Consider the following 16,973-nt stretch of genomic DNA (forward strand, 5'->3'; position numbering starts at 1 on the left):
GAGATGGAAATATTTCCAGCTTCACATCAATTATATTTGATTGATTTTATGGAGGATTATCCAGAAAGAGGGTGGTTAAATATTCTGATCTTGATTAGAATATGATATCCATTTCTACTTGAGAGCCTCTATGCTTCTCAAAAATAGTCGTTATAAATTTACTTTTCAAGCATAGAAATAACTAACATCGCTTAGCCAGAACAGATGCAAACCTTTTTTTGCATTTGTCCAGTTCTTTGGAAGCGTAGGGCCAGGGAAATTGGTTCCATTTTTTTCCAAACAGCTGAGAATAAACTCGGACTGAAAGTAGAGGCCAAGTCTTTATGTATATTTAAGGCAGACGTTGATAGATTCTTGATTGGTCAGAGCATGAAAGGATACAGGGAGAAGGCAGAAGACTGGGGCTGAGAGGAAAATTGGATCAGCCATGATGAAATGGCGAAGCAGACTCCTTGGGCCTAATTTTATGTATCTTATGGTCTTATGAAATGATGGCAGTTATTGCTGCAAAAGATAGACCCTGACGTTCAGAATCAGGTTTGTTATCACTGACATACTGTATGTCATGAAATGTGTTGTACTGCTACAGCTGTACAATGCAAAATAACATTTCTACAGGTTATAATAAGGAATATTTTTTTTAAAAAGTAGTGCAATCAGACAGCAAAATAGTTAGGTAGTGTTCAGTCAACTTTTACCATGATGACACTAATTCCAGTGAATTTCCATGTCTAAATGCTTAAGGCTCCATTAACATCATCTATACAGTGTGGTGATACATAAACTAGGGTTCTAGATCATTGATCCACAAGTAGATTAATTCCATACAACATGATGGAAAGCAGATTTAGCTTTGGTCAACTGGTACAGACAAAATAAGTTGAATAGTGGCCTCCTGTACCATAATTTTTGTATGATTCTGCTTTCTTTCAGTTAGATTTAAATTCTACCATTACAGCCAAGGAATTTAAATTCCAGTAATTTAATCTGGATTCCACGTGACCCTGCCTGAGTAACACTAACCATTTAGATTGCTATAAAACTAGCATTATTCAAAGAAAGAAATCTGCTTTCCTTGACAGAATTGCAACTGCTCCCTCAATTCTGAGACAATCGGGGTGTGCAACAAGCACCACAATCATCTCCACCTTTTCTATCCTCACCCCCTTTGAAAACACTACCCTCTACTCTCCCACTAAGGAGCACCAGGATTGTCTCACTATTATCAGTCACATAGTCTCTGATCTGCCATCCACTGCCACCAACCTCATAGTTCCCATACCCTGCACTGCTTGTTTCTACTTCCTACCAAAGATCCACAAACCTAACACTCTTGGTAGGCCTATTGTTTCTGCCTGACCTGGCTTGTTCCTGCCCCACTGAACCCGTGTCTGCATAAGTTTACTCCATTTTGTCCCCTTTGCTTCAATCACATTTTATCTACATCTGTGATGCTTCACATGCTTTCCATCACTTCAATGACTTTCAATTCCTTATTTTCACTGTGGTGCCTAGTTCCTATACACTTCCATCCTCTATCAGGAAAACCTTAAAGCTCTCCGTTTCATTCTAACCAGTACTCCTTCCCTGTCTGGCAGAACTGCTCCCTATCCATGACACTTCCTTTTTTGGCTTGCCCCACTTTCTCCAAACTAAAGGGCCAGGGCACTCACATGGGCCATAGTTATGCCTGCCTTTTTGTCACTACATGGCCTGTTCCAAACCCCCAATGGTAATGCTTGCCAATTTTTCCTCTGCTACATTGACAACTGCATTGGTGCTGCTTCCAATTTTATCAACTTTTTCTACAACTTTCACCCTGCCTTTAAAATCATTTGGTCCATCTCTGACACCTCTTTCTCTTTCTCAATCACTCTTTTACAAATCTGCTGATTCATACTGTATCTCTTCCCACCCTATCACTTGTGAAAATGCTATTTCCTTCTCCCAATTCCTCAGTCTCTGCCACATTGGTTCTCAGGATGAGATTTTCCATTCTAGAACATCTGAGACTGCTTTTGTTTTTCAAAGAATAGGTTTCCCTTCCACCACTATCAATGCTGCCCTCATCTGCTTCTGCTCCATTTCCTACACATCTGCCCTAACAAAGTTCGCCTTGTCCTTGCACCCCATGAGGCTCTGTATCCAACACATCATTCTCTGTAACCTGCACCATCTTCAGTGGGATTCTACCATGAAGCACATCTCTGCTTTCCATAGGCATCACCCTTTATGACTCCTTTGTCCATTTGTCACTGATCTCTTTCCTGGCACTTAACCCTGCAAGTATGATAGGTGCTACATCGGCCCCTACATCTCCCTCACTACCATTCAGGGCCCCAAACAATTCTTAATATGTGAAGCAACATTTCAGCTGCAAGCCTTTTGGCATCATCTATTGTTTCTGGCACTCCTGATGCGCCTCCTCTACATCAGTGAGGCCTGACGAAAATTGGGGGACCACTTTGTTAATCAAGTTTACTGTCAGCTGCAAAAGGCAAGATTTCTCATTGGCCACCATTTTGATTCAATTTTGCATTCCCATTCTGACATGTCTGTCTATGGCCTCCTCTGCTACCATGATGAGGCCAAACTCAAATTGGAGGCACAACACCTCATATTCTGTCTGGATAGCCTCCAACCTGATGGCATGAACCTTGATTCAATTTCCCAGCAAACACTATCCCCTCGGTCCTGTCTTTCTAATCCCCATTCTGGTTACTCTTTCACCCCTTTCTTGTCCTCACTTAGCCAAAATCTCCCTTTGATTCCCCTCCTTGCCTTTCTTCCATGGTCCACTGTCTTCCAGCTTCTTTCTTTATTTCCCCCTTCCCCCACCCACCCTCGCCTATTTTCACCTATCACCTGCCAGCTTGTACTACTTCCACTCCCCTCTCCTTATCCTGGCTTTTGCCCCCTTCTTTTCCCATCTTGATGAAGGGCCTCAGCCTGAAATGTCGATTGTTTATTTGCCTCCATAGATTCTGCCTGACTTGGTGAGTTCCTCCAGCATTGTGTGTGTGTTTCTCAAGATTTCCAGCATCTGAAGGATATATTGTCTAAAATTGGGAATCTGAAAAATTGAAAAAAAATTCAAATATCGAAATACAAACTTTTGAAAATCTCCAGCTGCTCAGACATTGTGTTCGAGAGATTTTAGGTCTCTTGACCTTTTCTGTCCTTGCAGTTAGGATATTTGGTGAAAGATCATCGGCAAAAATGTGTTCCCCCCGCCCCCTCTCTGATGTTGACAAGCTAATTTTCATTTTCATGCCAGAATATTTGTAGGAGCTTAAACCTGAATGGAATTGGAATTAGGTTTATCACTATATCATGAAATTTGTTTTGCAGCAGCAGTACAAACAATTATAAACAAAATAGACAAAAAGAAGCTAACTTGTTTGAATTTGAAGATATCTTAAACTCTGATTTTTACAAATTGCTCTTTCCTTCTATCTCTTTCACACAAGGTTACCTGGTTTAAGAACAGAGATGATATGCTGGCAATTATTCCTAAACTTGATGCAAGCTTGGAGGATTATCTGAATCTCCAAGAGCATTTGACAAAAGTAGAGAAACTCCAGAGTAAATTGCTACAAGAAATCGAATTTCTGGAAGGAGCTGAAAATATTTCTGACCATCCAGCTCTTACATTGGAGCAAAGGTATCAATTCAATCCTCTTGGTAATTTTTAATTTTGCATACATTTCAAATCTTCCTATATTTCAGTTAGTATAAGTATGTTTGATAGCCAACCAAATGGAGCTACAAGTGTAAGTTTTTAAATAACATTATCGGCCAAAGGGTCTGTTTCTAATCCTGTGCTGTTCTGTGTTCTGTTAAACCATGTGCAAGCAGATTAGTTTAGTTTCAATTGATATAGTGGTCAGCTCAGACATTGTAGGCTGAAAAGCTTGTTAATGTGCTCTACTTTTCTCTGTTCTTTTCTATGGCGAAAATATTTAACAATTTGAAAGTGCTTCAAATATTCGTATGTTTGAATTGACAATGTTTTTGTCAAGAGATCTTATCAATAGAGTGACTTAATAATCAAACCTGTTGTTACAGTATGCATGAGCCAAAATGTATTTTGCAGTTAAAAATCCCACTTACTAATGAAACAGAACTGAAGAGCCACTCTCAATCTGAGGGAGGGAGGCCCATGAGGCAGATGCCTCCAATACTAAATGTGCTTTTTTCTCGTTTTTATTTTCTCCTGCCCTCCTCCTTTCCATAACACTGCCTTCTGCTTGGATACCAGTGTATGGGCATCAGCTGAGATGCTCTACCTGGTTGTTGCTTGCAATTCTGACATGAAGGTATTGCAGTTCAGTTCAACTTGGTCATGTCCTTGTTAAAGCTGAGCATTTTGTATTACCGTCCTTCCTCTGAACTGAAACACAAAATCTGCAGATGCTGGAAATCCAAGCAACACATATAAAATGCTGGAGGAACTTGGCAAGCCAGGCAGCATCTATGGAAAAAGAGGAAACAGTTGACATTTCGAACCAAGATTCTGCACCAGGACTTTGGGGGGTGGGGGGGAGGCGGGGGATGAGAAGTCAAAGCAAGAAGGTGGGAGGAGGGGAGGAAGAAGTACAAGGTGGTCGGTGATAGATGAAACTGGGAGAGGGGGAGGGGTGGAGTAAAGAGATGGGAAGTTGATTGGTGAAAGAGATAAAGGGCTGGAGAAATGGGGGAGGGGAGTCTGATAGAAGATGGTAGAAGACCATGGAAGAAAGGGAAGGGAGAGTAGTACCCAAGGGAGGTGATGGGCAGGTAAGGTGATAGGGTTAGAGAGGAAAATGGGATTGATGAAAGGTTTGGGAACTACTGGAAGTTCAAGAAATTTATGTTCTTGCCATCAGGCTGGAGGCTACCCAAACGGAATATAATGTTTTGCTTTTCCAACCTGAGAACCCATGGACTGACAAGTCAGATATTCTGCACTATACCTTGTGTTTGTGCATTGTTTCATTCTGTGACCTAATAGAGAGCAAAGGAATGCAGTTTTATGAAAATGTTTGTTAATATATTAATGTTTAAAGATTAGGCTGTTGTTAAGAGGCACATAGGTTTTCCTTGTCCTTTTGTGGCAGAATCATAGAAGGAGTGTGCGAGTGAATAATTTTCTCAATGCTATGCACCTTGCTACTTTGTTTTCCATTCAGGTATTCAGAACATACTCAGCTTCAGTCTCAGCAGCTGGCTGTACAGGATGCTATTCAGGTGAAACTGAATGACTTTGAACAGTGGATTACACAATATCAGGCTGCGTTCTCAAGCTTAGAAGCTACGCAGCTTGCAAGTCTGCTTCAGGATATCAGTACACCACTGGACTTGGGTAATGGCTATTCATTAACGAACCTCAATAATTAGACATAGTTTACAGCAAAAAGTAGTTAAGAAGTATACTTGAGCTTTGAATAGTCGAGCAAGATCGTGTTCTATTTGAATGCACTTAAATACGTTCTTATGACACCTTCTGTTTCCATTTAAGCAAATGACAGTATTTCTGTTCAACAAGTATTTATCAGGTTCAGGATTAGTGACAGTCTGTCATGCTCAGGCTTTTAGTGCCAGTTCAGCAGATTTTCCTGATTATTGAATGTATTGCTGTTAATTCCCCTAACATACTTTTGGTTCACAGAGATGATAAACAGTATAAAAAATTCTCCTGTGAATCCAGTGAGTTTAGAGATTGCAGGAACCAGGCTCCCGGTGAGCAGAAATAAGAGCATGGCAGATACCACCTGATGTGCCAAATGCTGAACCATCAGTGTTTCTGAATAATTGGATAGTAAATTATTGGAAATCTATTGTAACTCTGCTTCTGTTGCCAATAATTTGTCATGTTTTGTATAAAATGTACAAAGCACCTACAGATGTATTTTAGCACCTATCTACAAATCGGATTCGATATCCCCAGCAACAAACTGCAGGTTTACTTTAAATTGAATAAAATTAGATTGAGATAACTGGGAATTGTTTTCCATTTTAAAAATTGTCCAAGGAATTGGTCTTGGGCAAATGAAGGTACATTTTAAGATTTACTTACTGCTAAATAACTTCTTTCTGATTTGACTATTTATCTGTAATCTCTCCTTCTCACACCCCAATCTCATCTTAATATAGGAGCTCCAAGCTATGTTCCAGCAACAACATTCCTCCAGAATGCAGGTCAGGCACACTTAATCAGCCAGTGTGAGCAGCTGGAAGGCGAGGTTGGAGCTTTGCTACAGCAACGTCGTACAATTTTGCGTGGATGTCTAGAACAGCTTCATAGCTATGCTGCTGTAGCTCTGCAGTACCCAAAAGCTGTTTTCCAAAAGCATAGGATGGAACAGTGGAAAACATGGATGGAGGAACTGATATGTGAAATGACAGTGGAACACTGCCAGGAACTGTACAGAAAGTGAGTACCATGTGAATTGTGATACTAGTTAAGTATACTTTGCTGGCTTAGTAAACTCTTACAGAAATACAACTGAATTCTGAATGGACTGACCACTGCAGAATTAAGCTTCAGTCAAATCATTACTGCTGTTTTCTGCACTAATGGATAAATAGGTTGTTGTGGTAATTTCTGATCGCGCTCCATTAATACGTTTAAGGACATCAAATGAAGATGAGGCATGTTGTAATTAAATTCTATGCCCTTAAACTGATCTTTCAAGATTTTATCACGAATGGAAAGGCATGGGGTAGCTGGTGCTCTGAAACTCTGGATTTTAAATCATAATTTATAATGTTCTGGATGGCTCTTGACGTGAGTTGGCAGCAGCCCATGATGAACGTCGAGCTGTATGACGACCTACCGATGCACACCACTAAAATCGAAGCGAGAAGACTGCAACTAGCGGGGCACTGACTAGGCCACCCCGAGCTACCTGCCGGCCTAGTCATCATATGGGAGCCCAAACGTGGGAGGATGAACCCTGGGCCCTCCCAAAACTATGGTCAACATGTTCCTAGAAGACAGCGGCGCGGCTAATGTAGATGAACTGAACACACTGAGGGAGAGGGAGAAGTGGAGAGTCCATCATCATGCCCGAAGCCGGCCCCTTAGGCCTGAGTCGACGTAGTAGTAGTAATTATACTTCTAATTTCGACATTTGGCAAAATCAGTAATCTGGTCAATCTCAATCCCTCGCCTATCTCCCTATAACCTATTTTCCCCCATCCATTCTCACATCTAAGGGGGCAAGTTACAGAGACCATCTAGCCAACCAGGGCTTCTTGGGGTATGGGAGGAAAACAGAGCAATTGGGGGAATGTCTATGTAATCACAGGGAGAGCAGGCGCACATGCAACACACAAACAAGGTGCAAGACATGGGTCTCAGGAGCTGTGAGATAGCACCAACTGCTGTTAGAAAGGAATATTTTAAAGACTATATTCTATAGTTCTCTTTAAATTGTTTTTGCTTAGGAACACATAGTTTATTCAGCTCATTAGGTTTGTTCAGCACTTCAGTGAGACCCTGCTTCATCAGCATCTTAATTCCATTTGCCTGCTTTGTTTCGTATTCCTAACACAATTAGCTAAGAACAATCTGTGTCTCAGAATGAGTTTATTGAACTGGCTTTACTGGTTTCTTTGCAGGCGTCCCAAATGCCTATCATTCTTTATGAACATGTTTTAATTCCCAGACGAGTCCAAATGTCCTAGTTATAACATCATGACACATCCCTTGCCTCAGGCTTTCCCAGTAGTGGGAAAGTATTTTCTGCAGCCTTTCAGTTACATTCAAAACTGATTAGCTCACTCAACTTTCAATGTTCTGAGAATGCAAGTGTAATTTATGAAATTCAATGTAAAATTCCCTAAACTTCTGGATATTTTTGTATTTGACCACTACAGTTTTGTGATCTGTGTATGGGCACTCCTAAATCCCTTTGGACTTTGCTATTCTGTTTCAAAATATTATTAAGACTCTAATGAACAACTGCATATAACTGCACTGAAAACCATGTGAGCAGTTTTATCTGCCCAGTTGATCCATTATTATGTCTTTACCTTATCTGCCTATCATCCATGCTACCAGTCCTTGCAATCCCCAAAATGAAAATGCATGGCTGGCCTAAGACTCTGTATACATTGGTTTTGTTGAAACATAGAAAACCTACGGCACAACACAGGCCCTTCGGCCCACAAAGTTGTGCTGAACATGTCCCTACCTTAGAAATTACTAGGCTTACCCATAGCCCTCTATTTTTCTAAACTCCATGTACCTATCCAAAAGTCTCTTAAAAGACCCTATCATATCCGCCTCCACCACTGTTGCCAGCAGCCCATTCCAGGTACTCACCACTCTCTGCGTAAAAAAAACTTACCCCTGACATCTCCTCTGTGCCTGCTCCCCAGCACCTTAAACCTGTGCCCTCTTGTGGCAGCCATTTCAGCCCAGGAAAAAAGCCTCTGACTATCGACACGATCAGTGCCTCTCATCTTGTACACCTCTATCAGGTCACCTCTCATCCTCCGTCGCTCCAAGGAGAAAAGGCCGAGTTCACTCAACCTGTTTTCATAAGGCATGCTCCCCAATCCAGGCAACATCCTTGTAAGTCTCCTCTGCACCCTTTCTATGGTTTCCACATCCTTCCTGTAGTGAGGCGACTAGAACTGAGCACAGTACTCCAAGTGGGGTCTGACCAGGGTCCTATATAGCTGCATCATTACCTCTCTGCTCCTAAATTCAATTCCACGATTGATGAAGGCCAATACACCATATGCCTTCTTAACCACAGAGTCAACCTGCGCAGCTGCTTTGAGCATCCTATAGACTCGGACCCCAAGATCCCTCAGATCCCCCACACTGCCAAGAATCTTACCATTAATACTATATTCTGCCATCATATTTGACCTACCAGAATGAACCACTTCACATTTACTTGGGTTGAACTCCATCTGCCACTTCTCAGCTCAGTTTTGCATCCTATCAATGTCCCTCTGTAATCTCTGACAGCCCTCCACACTATCCACAACACCTCCAACCTTTGTGTCATCAGCAAACTTACTAACCCATCCCTCCACTTGCTCATCCAGGTCATTTATAAAAATCATGAAGAGTAAGGGTCCCAGAACAGATCCCTGAGGCCCACCACTGGTGACCGACCTCCATACAGAATATGACCTGTCTACAACCACACTTTGCCTTCTGTGGGCAAGCCAGTTCTGGATCCACAAAGCAATGTCCCCTTGGATCCCATGCCTCCTTACTTTCTCAGTAAGCCTTGCATGGGCTACCTTATCAAATGCCTTGTTGAAATCCATATACACTATATCTACTGCTCTTCCTTCATCAATGTGTTTAGTCACATCCTCAAAAAATTCAATTAGGCTCGTAAGGCATGACCTGCCCTTGACAAAGCCATGCTAACTATTCCTAATCATATTATACCTCTCCAAATATTCATAAATCCTGCCTCTCGGAAACTTCTCCATCAACTTACCAACCACTGAAGTAAGACTCACTGGTCTGTAATTTCCAGGGATATCTCTACTCCCTTTTTTGAATAAAGGACAGCATCCGCAACCCTCCAATCCTCTGGAACCTCTCCCGTCCCCATTGATGATGCAAAGATCATCGCCAGAGGCTCAGCAATCTCCTCCCTTGCCTCCCACAGTAGCCTGGGGTATATCTCATCCGGTCCCAACGACTTATCCAACTTGATGCTTTCCAAGAGCTCCAGCACATCCTCTTTCTTAATATCTACATGCTCAAGCTTTTCAGTCCGCTGCAGGTCATCACTACAATCATCAAGATGCTTTTCCGTAATGAATACTTTACTTCAGTATTCACTAAGTACCTCTGCTATTTCCTCCGGTTCCATACACACTTTCCCACTGTCACACTTGATAGGTCCTATTCTTTCACATCTTATCCTCTTGCTCTTCACATACTTGGGGTTTTCCTTAATCCTTCCCACCAAGGCCTTCTCATGGCCCCTTCTGACTCTTCTAATTTCCTTCTTAAGCTCCTTCCTGTTAGCCTTATAATCTTATAGATCTCTAACATTACCTAGCTCTCTGAATCTCACAAGCTTTTCTTTTCTTCTTGACTAGATTTATTACAGCCTTTGTACACCACGGTTCCTGCACCCTACCGTAACTGCCCAGTCTCATTGGAATGTACCTATGCAGAACTCCACACAAATATCCCCTGAACATTTGCCACATTTCTTCTGTACTTTCCCCTGAGAACATCTGTTCCCAATTTAAGCTTCCAATTTCCTGCCTGATAGCCTCATAATTCCCCTTACTCCAATTAAACGCTTTTCTAACTTGTCTGTTCCTATCTCTCTCCAATGCTATTGTAAAGGAGATAGAATTATGATCACTATCTTCAAAATGCTCTCCCACTGAGAGATCTGATGCCGGACCAGGTTCATTTCCCAATACCAAATCAAGTACAGTTTCTCCTCTTGCAGGCTTATCTACATATTCTATCAAGAAACCTTCCTGAACACACCTAACAAACTCCACCCCATCTCCAGGGAGATGCCAAACGATATTTGGGAAATTAAAATCTCCCATCATGACAACTCTTATTATTACACCTTTCCAGGATCTGTTCCCCTATCCGCTCCCTATCCCTGTTACTATTGAGCGGCCTATAAAAAACACCCAGTAAGGTTACTGACCCCTTCCTGTTCCTAACCTCCACCCACAGAGACTCAGTAGACAATCCCTCCATGATGTCCACCTTTTCTAGAAGGTCTCTAGATGTGACAATATGAATTTGTGGGGAGAAAATGATCTTGAAAGCGCATCTTTGCAAGAGGTGTAATGATACCTGGTAACAAATACCCAAAAGGAATGATTGACAAAATCTTTCAGAATAAATTTGTTTTAACTTTACAAGTAGACCTGCAGCATAATTGTGGGCAATGAGGCTGAAAACTGCTACCATATGCTATTAAAGTAACTGGGAATTATTGATGTATGCAACCTCTGTTTTCTAGGTATGAGATTCAGTATGCTCCCCAGCAGCCTACAACAATCTGTCAGTTCATAACAGCAACTGAAATGACTCTTCAACGTTTTGCTGCAGACGTTAACAGTCGGTTAATCAGGCAGGTTGAGAGACTGAAGCAGGAATCGGTAACAGTCCCTGTTTGTGAAGAGCAGCTAAAGGAAATCGAACGCTGTATAAAAGTTTTTCTTCATGAAAATGGTGATGAAGGATCCTTAAGCCTGGCTAGTGTCATCATCTCTGCCCTTTGTGCATTAACAAGGTAATGTCTGTCCTGCTATAGATGTTAGCTTCTTTCTGCAGCCAGCATTTAGGAAGTGCAAATGTTTGAGCTTTAATAATAATATTCATCATCCAAATTGGCTGTTTTTTGTTAAATGCTACTTAGTTACCCCAAATATAAAATGATTTCAGGCATTATTAAAGCATCTGTCTCAAGAATCCGATGTTGACTAGAGAATTAGGCCTATTGACTTTTATTGCATGTTTTACTTGGAGTAAAATGAAGATTTTTACGCAGGATAGATCTGGCTACTGTACAGTCTACTGTTTTGTTTCAGGCGGAACCTTATGATGGAGGGAGCTGCGTCAAGTGCTGGGGAACAGCTGGTTGATTTGACTTCCAGAGATGGTGCTTGGTTTTTGGAGGAGCTCTGTAGTATGAGTGGCAATGTCACCTGTCTTGTACAACTACTTGAACAGTGCCAGCTGGTTCCACAGGATCTTGACATCCCAAACCCTGTGGAAGCATCCGAAGCAGTTCATTTGGCTAATGGAGTGTACACTTCCCTCCAGGTTAGTGTTGGGATGTATAGCTGGCAGAATACATTTAATCCTGTGAAATGTGAATTGTTAGCATTATGATGGGAAGAATGAGAAGAAGGGATATAAAGTAGTCAACGCCATTTTTTTTTTAAAAAAATTACAAGAGCAGACATTGTATCAGAGTCAGAAAGATGTGCTGACCATCAAGACCCCTTTTTCATTAACCCTACACTAATTTTTTTTATTCTTCCCACAATCCCATCGAGTCCCAGATTCCACCGTTCATCTCCACAAGGATCATGTGCAGTGGCCAATTAGTCTACCAGCACTCCTACATCTGTGGGATGTGGCTTATGAGCATTATACATTGAAAGTGACAGGGTGGTAAAATGTTTGAAACAGCATGCAAAGGTGAGGAAGTAATGAAGCACCAAATTACTTACACTGGAGTGTCATATCCAGTTATAGGCACATTCACAGAAAAATGAGGCAGCTTTGGAAAAGGTGCAGAAGAGACTTATGTAAATAATTTTGGGGATGAGACGCTGGTTGTGTAGCTTGGGAGGAAACTGTTAATTGTCCTTGGATTAAGGAGGTTCTGGGGATATTCAATAGAAATATTTTTTAAAAAAAATAAGGGTTGCGAGAGAAAATGTGTTTCTGTTAGCTGAGATGTAAAGAGCTAGGAGGTATAGAATGAAAGTTCTTGACAGAAAAATCAAAAGTGATGCTTTTGATTAGGTTTTGAACTAATCTACTGGCACTGTAACAGAATCAGTTCAATTTCAGCATTTAAGAACAATTTGCACACCATGTGGGCACGTGGTGGCCAAATGGTTAAGGCATTGGACTAGCTACCTGAAGGTCGTGAGTTTGAGCCCCAGCCGAGGGAATGTGTTGTGTCCTTGAGCAAGGCACTTAATCACACATTGCTCTGTGGTGATCTTGACACTGGTGCCAAGCTGTATGGGTCCTATTGCGCTTCCCTTGGACAACATTGGTGTTGTGGTGAGGGGAGACTTGCAGCATGGGCAACTGCTGGTCTTCCGTACAACCTTGCCCAGGCCTGTGCCCTGGAGAGTGAAGACTTTCCAGGCGCAGATCCATGGTCTCGCAAGACTAACGGATGCCTTTGAGATAGTGGAATCAGTTGGAATTCTCTTCAGTAGAGTAGGTATAGACTTAACAAACTGGCTTCCTTCCACACTATAATTTTTCTGTGATTCTGGAGGGTGTTCTGACACAGTTGAAAATGTTTCAATCTTTTTTTTTTAAATAGGAGCTAAACACCAACTTCAGGCAAATCATCTTTCCAGAAGCCCTTCGGTGTATGATGAAAGGCGAAAATACTTTGCAGAATATGCTTAATGAGCTGGACAATATCATTGAACAGACAACCGATGGTGTTTCTTTGCAAATGCTCATAGATTCTCTGCAGGCTTACCTTAGAAATGCTGCAATGGGATTGGAAGAAGAAACCAATGTTCATTATATTGATGTCACCAGGTAAGTGCAAGTATTTTGGTTTTGACAGAAGGGATTGTAAATTATATGTAACAATGAAGCAATCACTATTGTGGTAGAAGTGCCAGCTAGTGTTCCCAGTTAAAACTATATGGAAGTTTCATTGGGTAGGTTTTTTAGCTTGGAAAAGGATTGTAATAAGTCTTTGTAAAGATAACTGTCTCCCACAACTGTATTTCAGTACATGTGTAGGTTGGCAATGAGAGTAATTTGTAACTCGTGTTTATTGTGCAGCGTTGCATGCACTAACATTGGAATGACCAAGCCCTCTTAAGGACGCTGCTTTGATTTCTTCTGGTAAAGAGGTAACACACAACTATGTGCATCCTCATTAGCATGTAATAGATTTAGCAAAATAATGTCACAATCAATGTCTCAGATCAAACTTCTGTAGTCCTCCGACATATACATAGATTGTGCTGGAGGACCCAGAGTATAAAATCTTGAAGTTCTAAGATCATCCTCAACAATAATAGAGCCCAAGGTAAGACTATCAAAGGCTAAGGCTGAATCATAAATACTTTTGTCCAACCAGAAATGCTGGGTTGCTTATCCACCCTCACAGAAGCTAGTCTGTTTTCATTTATCCTACATGATGCCAACCAAGAAGGACGTGAAAGCAATAGGCTCGGAAAGTTAATGGGAGCATACAATATCTTGGCTGCAATATTGAAGACCTATGTTCCATAACCAATCATACATCTAATCAAGCTGTTCCAAGACAGAGTACTGGCATCTATCCAACAATGTGCAAAATCGCCCCCAGGTCATTATATCAGATGGCGTCTTCCTGCCAGTAATTCACCGGAAAGTCTGCAGTGGTTCAAGATGACAGCACATCTTTTTCAAAGGCAGTGTGAGATGGATAGTGTATTTTGATAATTCTGATCACACCCATATCCTGAAAAATGAATTTAAGAGAAGTTTTTGCTGTTTCTAGAATTTTGGTCCATGAAAGAAAAATGTGCAGTCGGAAGACACAGGAGCAGAATGAGGCCATTTGGCTGATCAAGTCAGCTTTGCCATTGCATCATGGCTGAATTATTTTTTTTTTTATCCCTTTCAACCCCATTGTTGCCTTCTCCCTGTAAACTTCGACACCCTTGCAAATCAGTAATTATTTATATTGTGTACTAACTCTGAAAACTGTTCCTCTAAGTTAGAAACTTAAGTTTGAGATTTCTGTATTTATGCATAACATAATATTAATCAAGCTCTGTGCCTTCCATGCCCAAAATGCATTGGACAAGGATTGATGTACAGTTTATCAAAATAGTATTATAAATATGCAGATTTCCTTAAAAGGACAGTTGTCAAGACTTTTTAATGGTGAGCATTCAGTTTTGAAAGTTGACTATGGAAATGCAAAGTTGCCACCAGGCTGCTATTTTAGAAGTTTAGTTCTGCATAATTGGGTCATGTTTGCATTAAAGTTCTGGCCACTTAGCTCACAAGGAAATATTAGGTTTAATAGTTATGTTAATAGTGTGATTAAATCCTAATAACAGCCAAAAAAACTGTCTGATGCTGGAGATGTCTTCAACTGTATTCTGACTCCTTCAGAATTTAATCATTGGCAAACTAAGATTTGCTTTTACTTTAATCCTTTCCCTTCTCTTCACTGGAAAAACCTGTGAAGGCTGCGATAAGCTTAAACAGAATATGCTTGCTGATGTCTGTAAAATGTTTTCAAATTGCTCAAATTCCTCAAGGAGCACAAAATATAAAAATTGGCTAATATACTTGAAGTTCAGTTTTGAATAAGGTGTATAAATTTTGTCTGCAGAAAGTTGTTTATTTTTTTCCATTATTTTCAGAATGCTGCGAGCTCAGTATACAGAATTAATCCAGCCCAGAAGTGCGGATGGCTCAGTAGAGGAGACACCAAAGATGTCTGCTGGCCAGATGTTACTTGTGGCTTTTGATGGAATGTTTGCCCAAGTTGAAAGTGCATTTGGTTTATTAATTGAGAAGGTAGTATAATACACCCATGTTTTCTTTATATAATCTAAAATTTTTAGTATCACAGATATTTGGTGTACTGCCCAGTTTAACAATGGAAATATTGAATTGCACTGTGTATCATGATCCTGTCTTGTAGATTTGAGTCTAGCTTCTCAAGTGTAAAGTTACTTTTAAGGATGTGAATTGGGTTGTGACTAAACCAGTTTTCTAACTTTAAAACCCCTCATAACTTCACTTTTTAGTTTGAGTAATGTGCAAACTATATTGTACTTTTATATAATAAGTTGTGCTGGTGGTCTTTTTAGCTGAACAAGATGGAAGTACCACTAGCGTGGAGGAAAATTGACATTATTAGAGAGGCCCGTAGCACACAGGTCAACTTCTTTGATGACGATAATCACCGACTTGTGCTAGAAGAAATATTCTTTCTGAAACGACTGCAAACTATAAAAGAATTCTTCAGACTTTGTGGAACCTTTGCTCATACATTATCAGGTATTTTTTTTATGTTTAACAGTTCATAAATATCATTAAAAGAATAATTGTCACAGGAAATATTGCATGTTATATCTTATCTTGGTCTACAAGGAGCACCATTGAGATATTTCATTCTAGGAAAATGTGCAGGATTATGTTCTTTAATATGTGACAGATTTGGTAAAACTTGTTGCCTTTCCTGAAAATCTCAAGGCTCTTCACAATTGAGTAATAAAAAATATCAATGACGATTAAGTGATTTATCATAATCTGAATGAAGCAACATTAATTTAATTCTCTTTTAGCTTATTTAATATGATTTAACTGGCCAAAGGTTGGCGTCGATCTTTGATCTAACTTATAAAATGTTTATAGTTCACACTAATGAAAAGATTGCTTTGGCCTACAACCGGAAAAATCACCTGACTACTGTCTGTGCATCTCATACTGTCATTTGTAGTTCTTGATTCAAAGGTAGTCATGAGATCATTGCAAATGAGCATTCTTTTACTGTAGTATATAATACATTGTATGTTTCCCATGGTGGAACATATTTAATGCTTTTCATTCTTTGTGTCTAAATCCTTGTTAACCAAACCTATTTTTAAAAGTACGTATTTTTCTGAAATATCTTGTACTAATAACTATTGTCAGCTCAAAATATGATGTGTATTATTCTGTTTCATTTCCCAGGGGTTATTCCACTGGATGATCCCAGTTCATTGAATGGTCCTGTCCAATTGGTTAATGTAAAATCCATGTACAGGAGTTCTTGCTTCAGTGAAGATCAAATGGCTAAACCAATAAAGGCATTTACAGCAGACTTTGTGAGACAGCTTTTGATTGGCCTTCCAACTCAAGCACTTGGACTGACCCTTTGCAGTTATATTAGTGCTCTTGGTGTGGACATTATTGCACAGGTGGAAGCCAAAGACTTTGGTGCTGAAAGTAAGGTCTCCGTGGATGATCTTTGTAAGAAAGCAGTGGAACATAATATTCAGGTTGGCAGATTTTCACAATTAGTTATGAACAGAGCCACTGTACTGGCCAGCTCATATGATACTGCTTGGAAAAAGCATGATCTGGTTCGCAGGTTGGAGACAAATATTGCATCTTGTAAGACCAGCTTTCAGAGGGTACAGATACAGATTGCCATGTTTCAGGTAAACTTTTGTGTTTTTTTATTGTGTGTTTAAGGGAAAAAGAAAAGTATAAGGGAGTACCTTTAAGGCAAACTTGTGTCAATTAAGGTGCAGATTTAGAC

At 40.4% G+C, this 16,973-nt stretch overlaps 1 protein-coding gene across 2 annotated transcripts in view; it reads left to right on the forward strand.

Moving 5' to 3' along the window:
* Nucleotides 1–16,973, forward strand: part of smg1 (SMG1 nonsense mediated mRNA decay associated PI3K related kinase) — a 136,554-nt gene that overhangs the window by 98,145 nt on the left and 21,436 nt on the right. For both annotated transcript variants that reach the window (XM_072268804.1, XM_072268805.1), the window contains exons 46-54: nucleotides 3,471–3,664; nucleotides 5,172–5,344; nucleotides 6,136–6,415; nucleotides 10,968–11,240; nucleotides 11,539–11,773; nucleotides 13,023–13,249; nucleotides 15,085–15,241; nucleotides 15,538–15,727; nucleotides 16,403–16,872. In XM_072268804.1, coding sequence (XP_072124905.1) covers nucleotides 3,471–3,664; nucleotides 5,172–5,344; nucleotides 6,136–6,415; nucleotides 10,968–11,240; nucleotides 11,539–11,773; nucleotides 13,023–13,249; nucleotides 15,085–15,241; nucleotides 15,538–15,727; nucleotides 16,403–16,872 — 2,199 coding nt within the window. The remainder of the gene's footprint in view (nucleotides 1–3,470; nucleotides 3,665–5,171; nucleotides 5,345–6,135; nucleotides 6,416–10,967; nucleotides 11,241–11,538; nucleotides 11,774–13,022; nucleotides 13,250–15,084; nucleotides 15,242–15,537; nucleotides 15,728–16,402; nucleotides 16,873–16,973) is intronic.

This window comes from Mobula birostris, chromosome 9, assembly GCF_030028105.1.
Source record: "Mobula birostris isolate sMobBir1 chromosome 9, sMobBir1.hap1, whole genome shotgun sequence".
NCBI lineage: Eukaryota > Metazoa > Chordata > Chondrichthyes > Myliobatiformes > Myliobatidae > Mobula > Mobula birostris.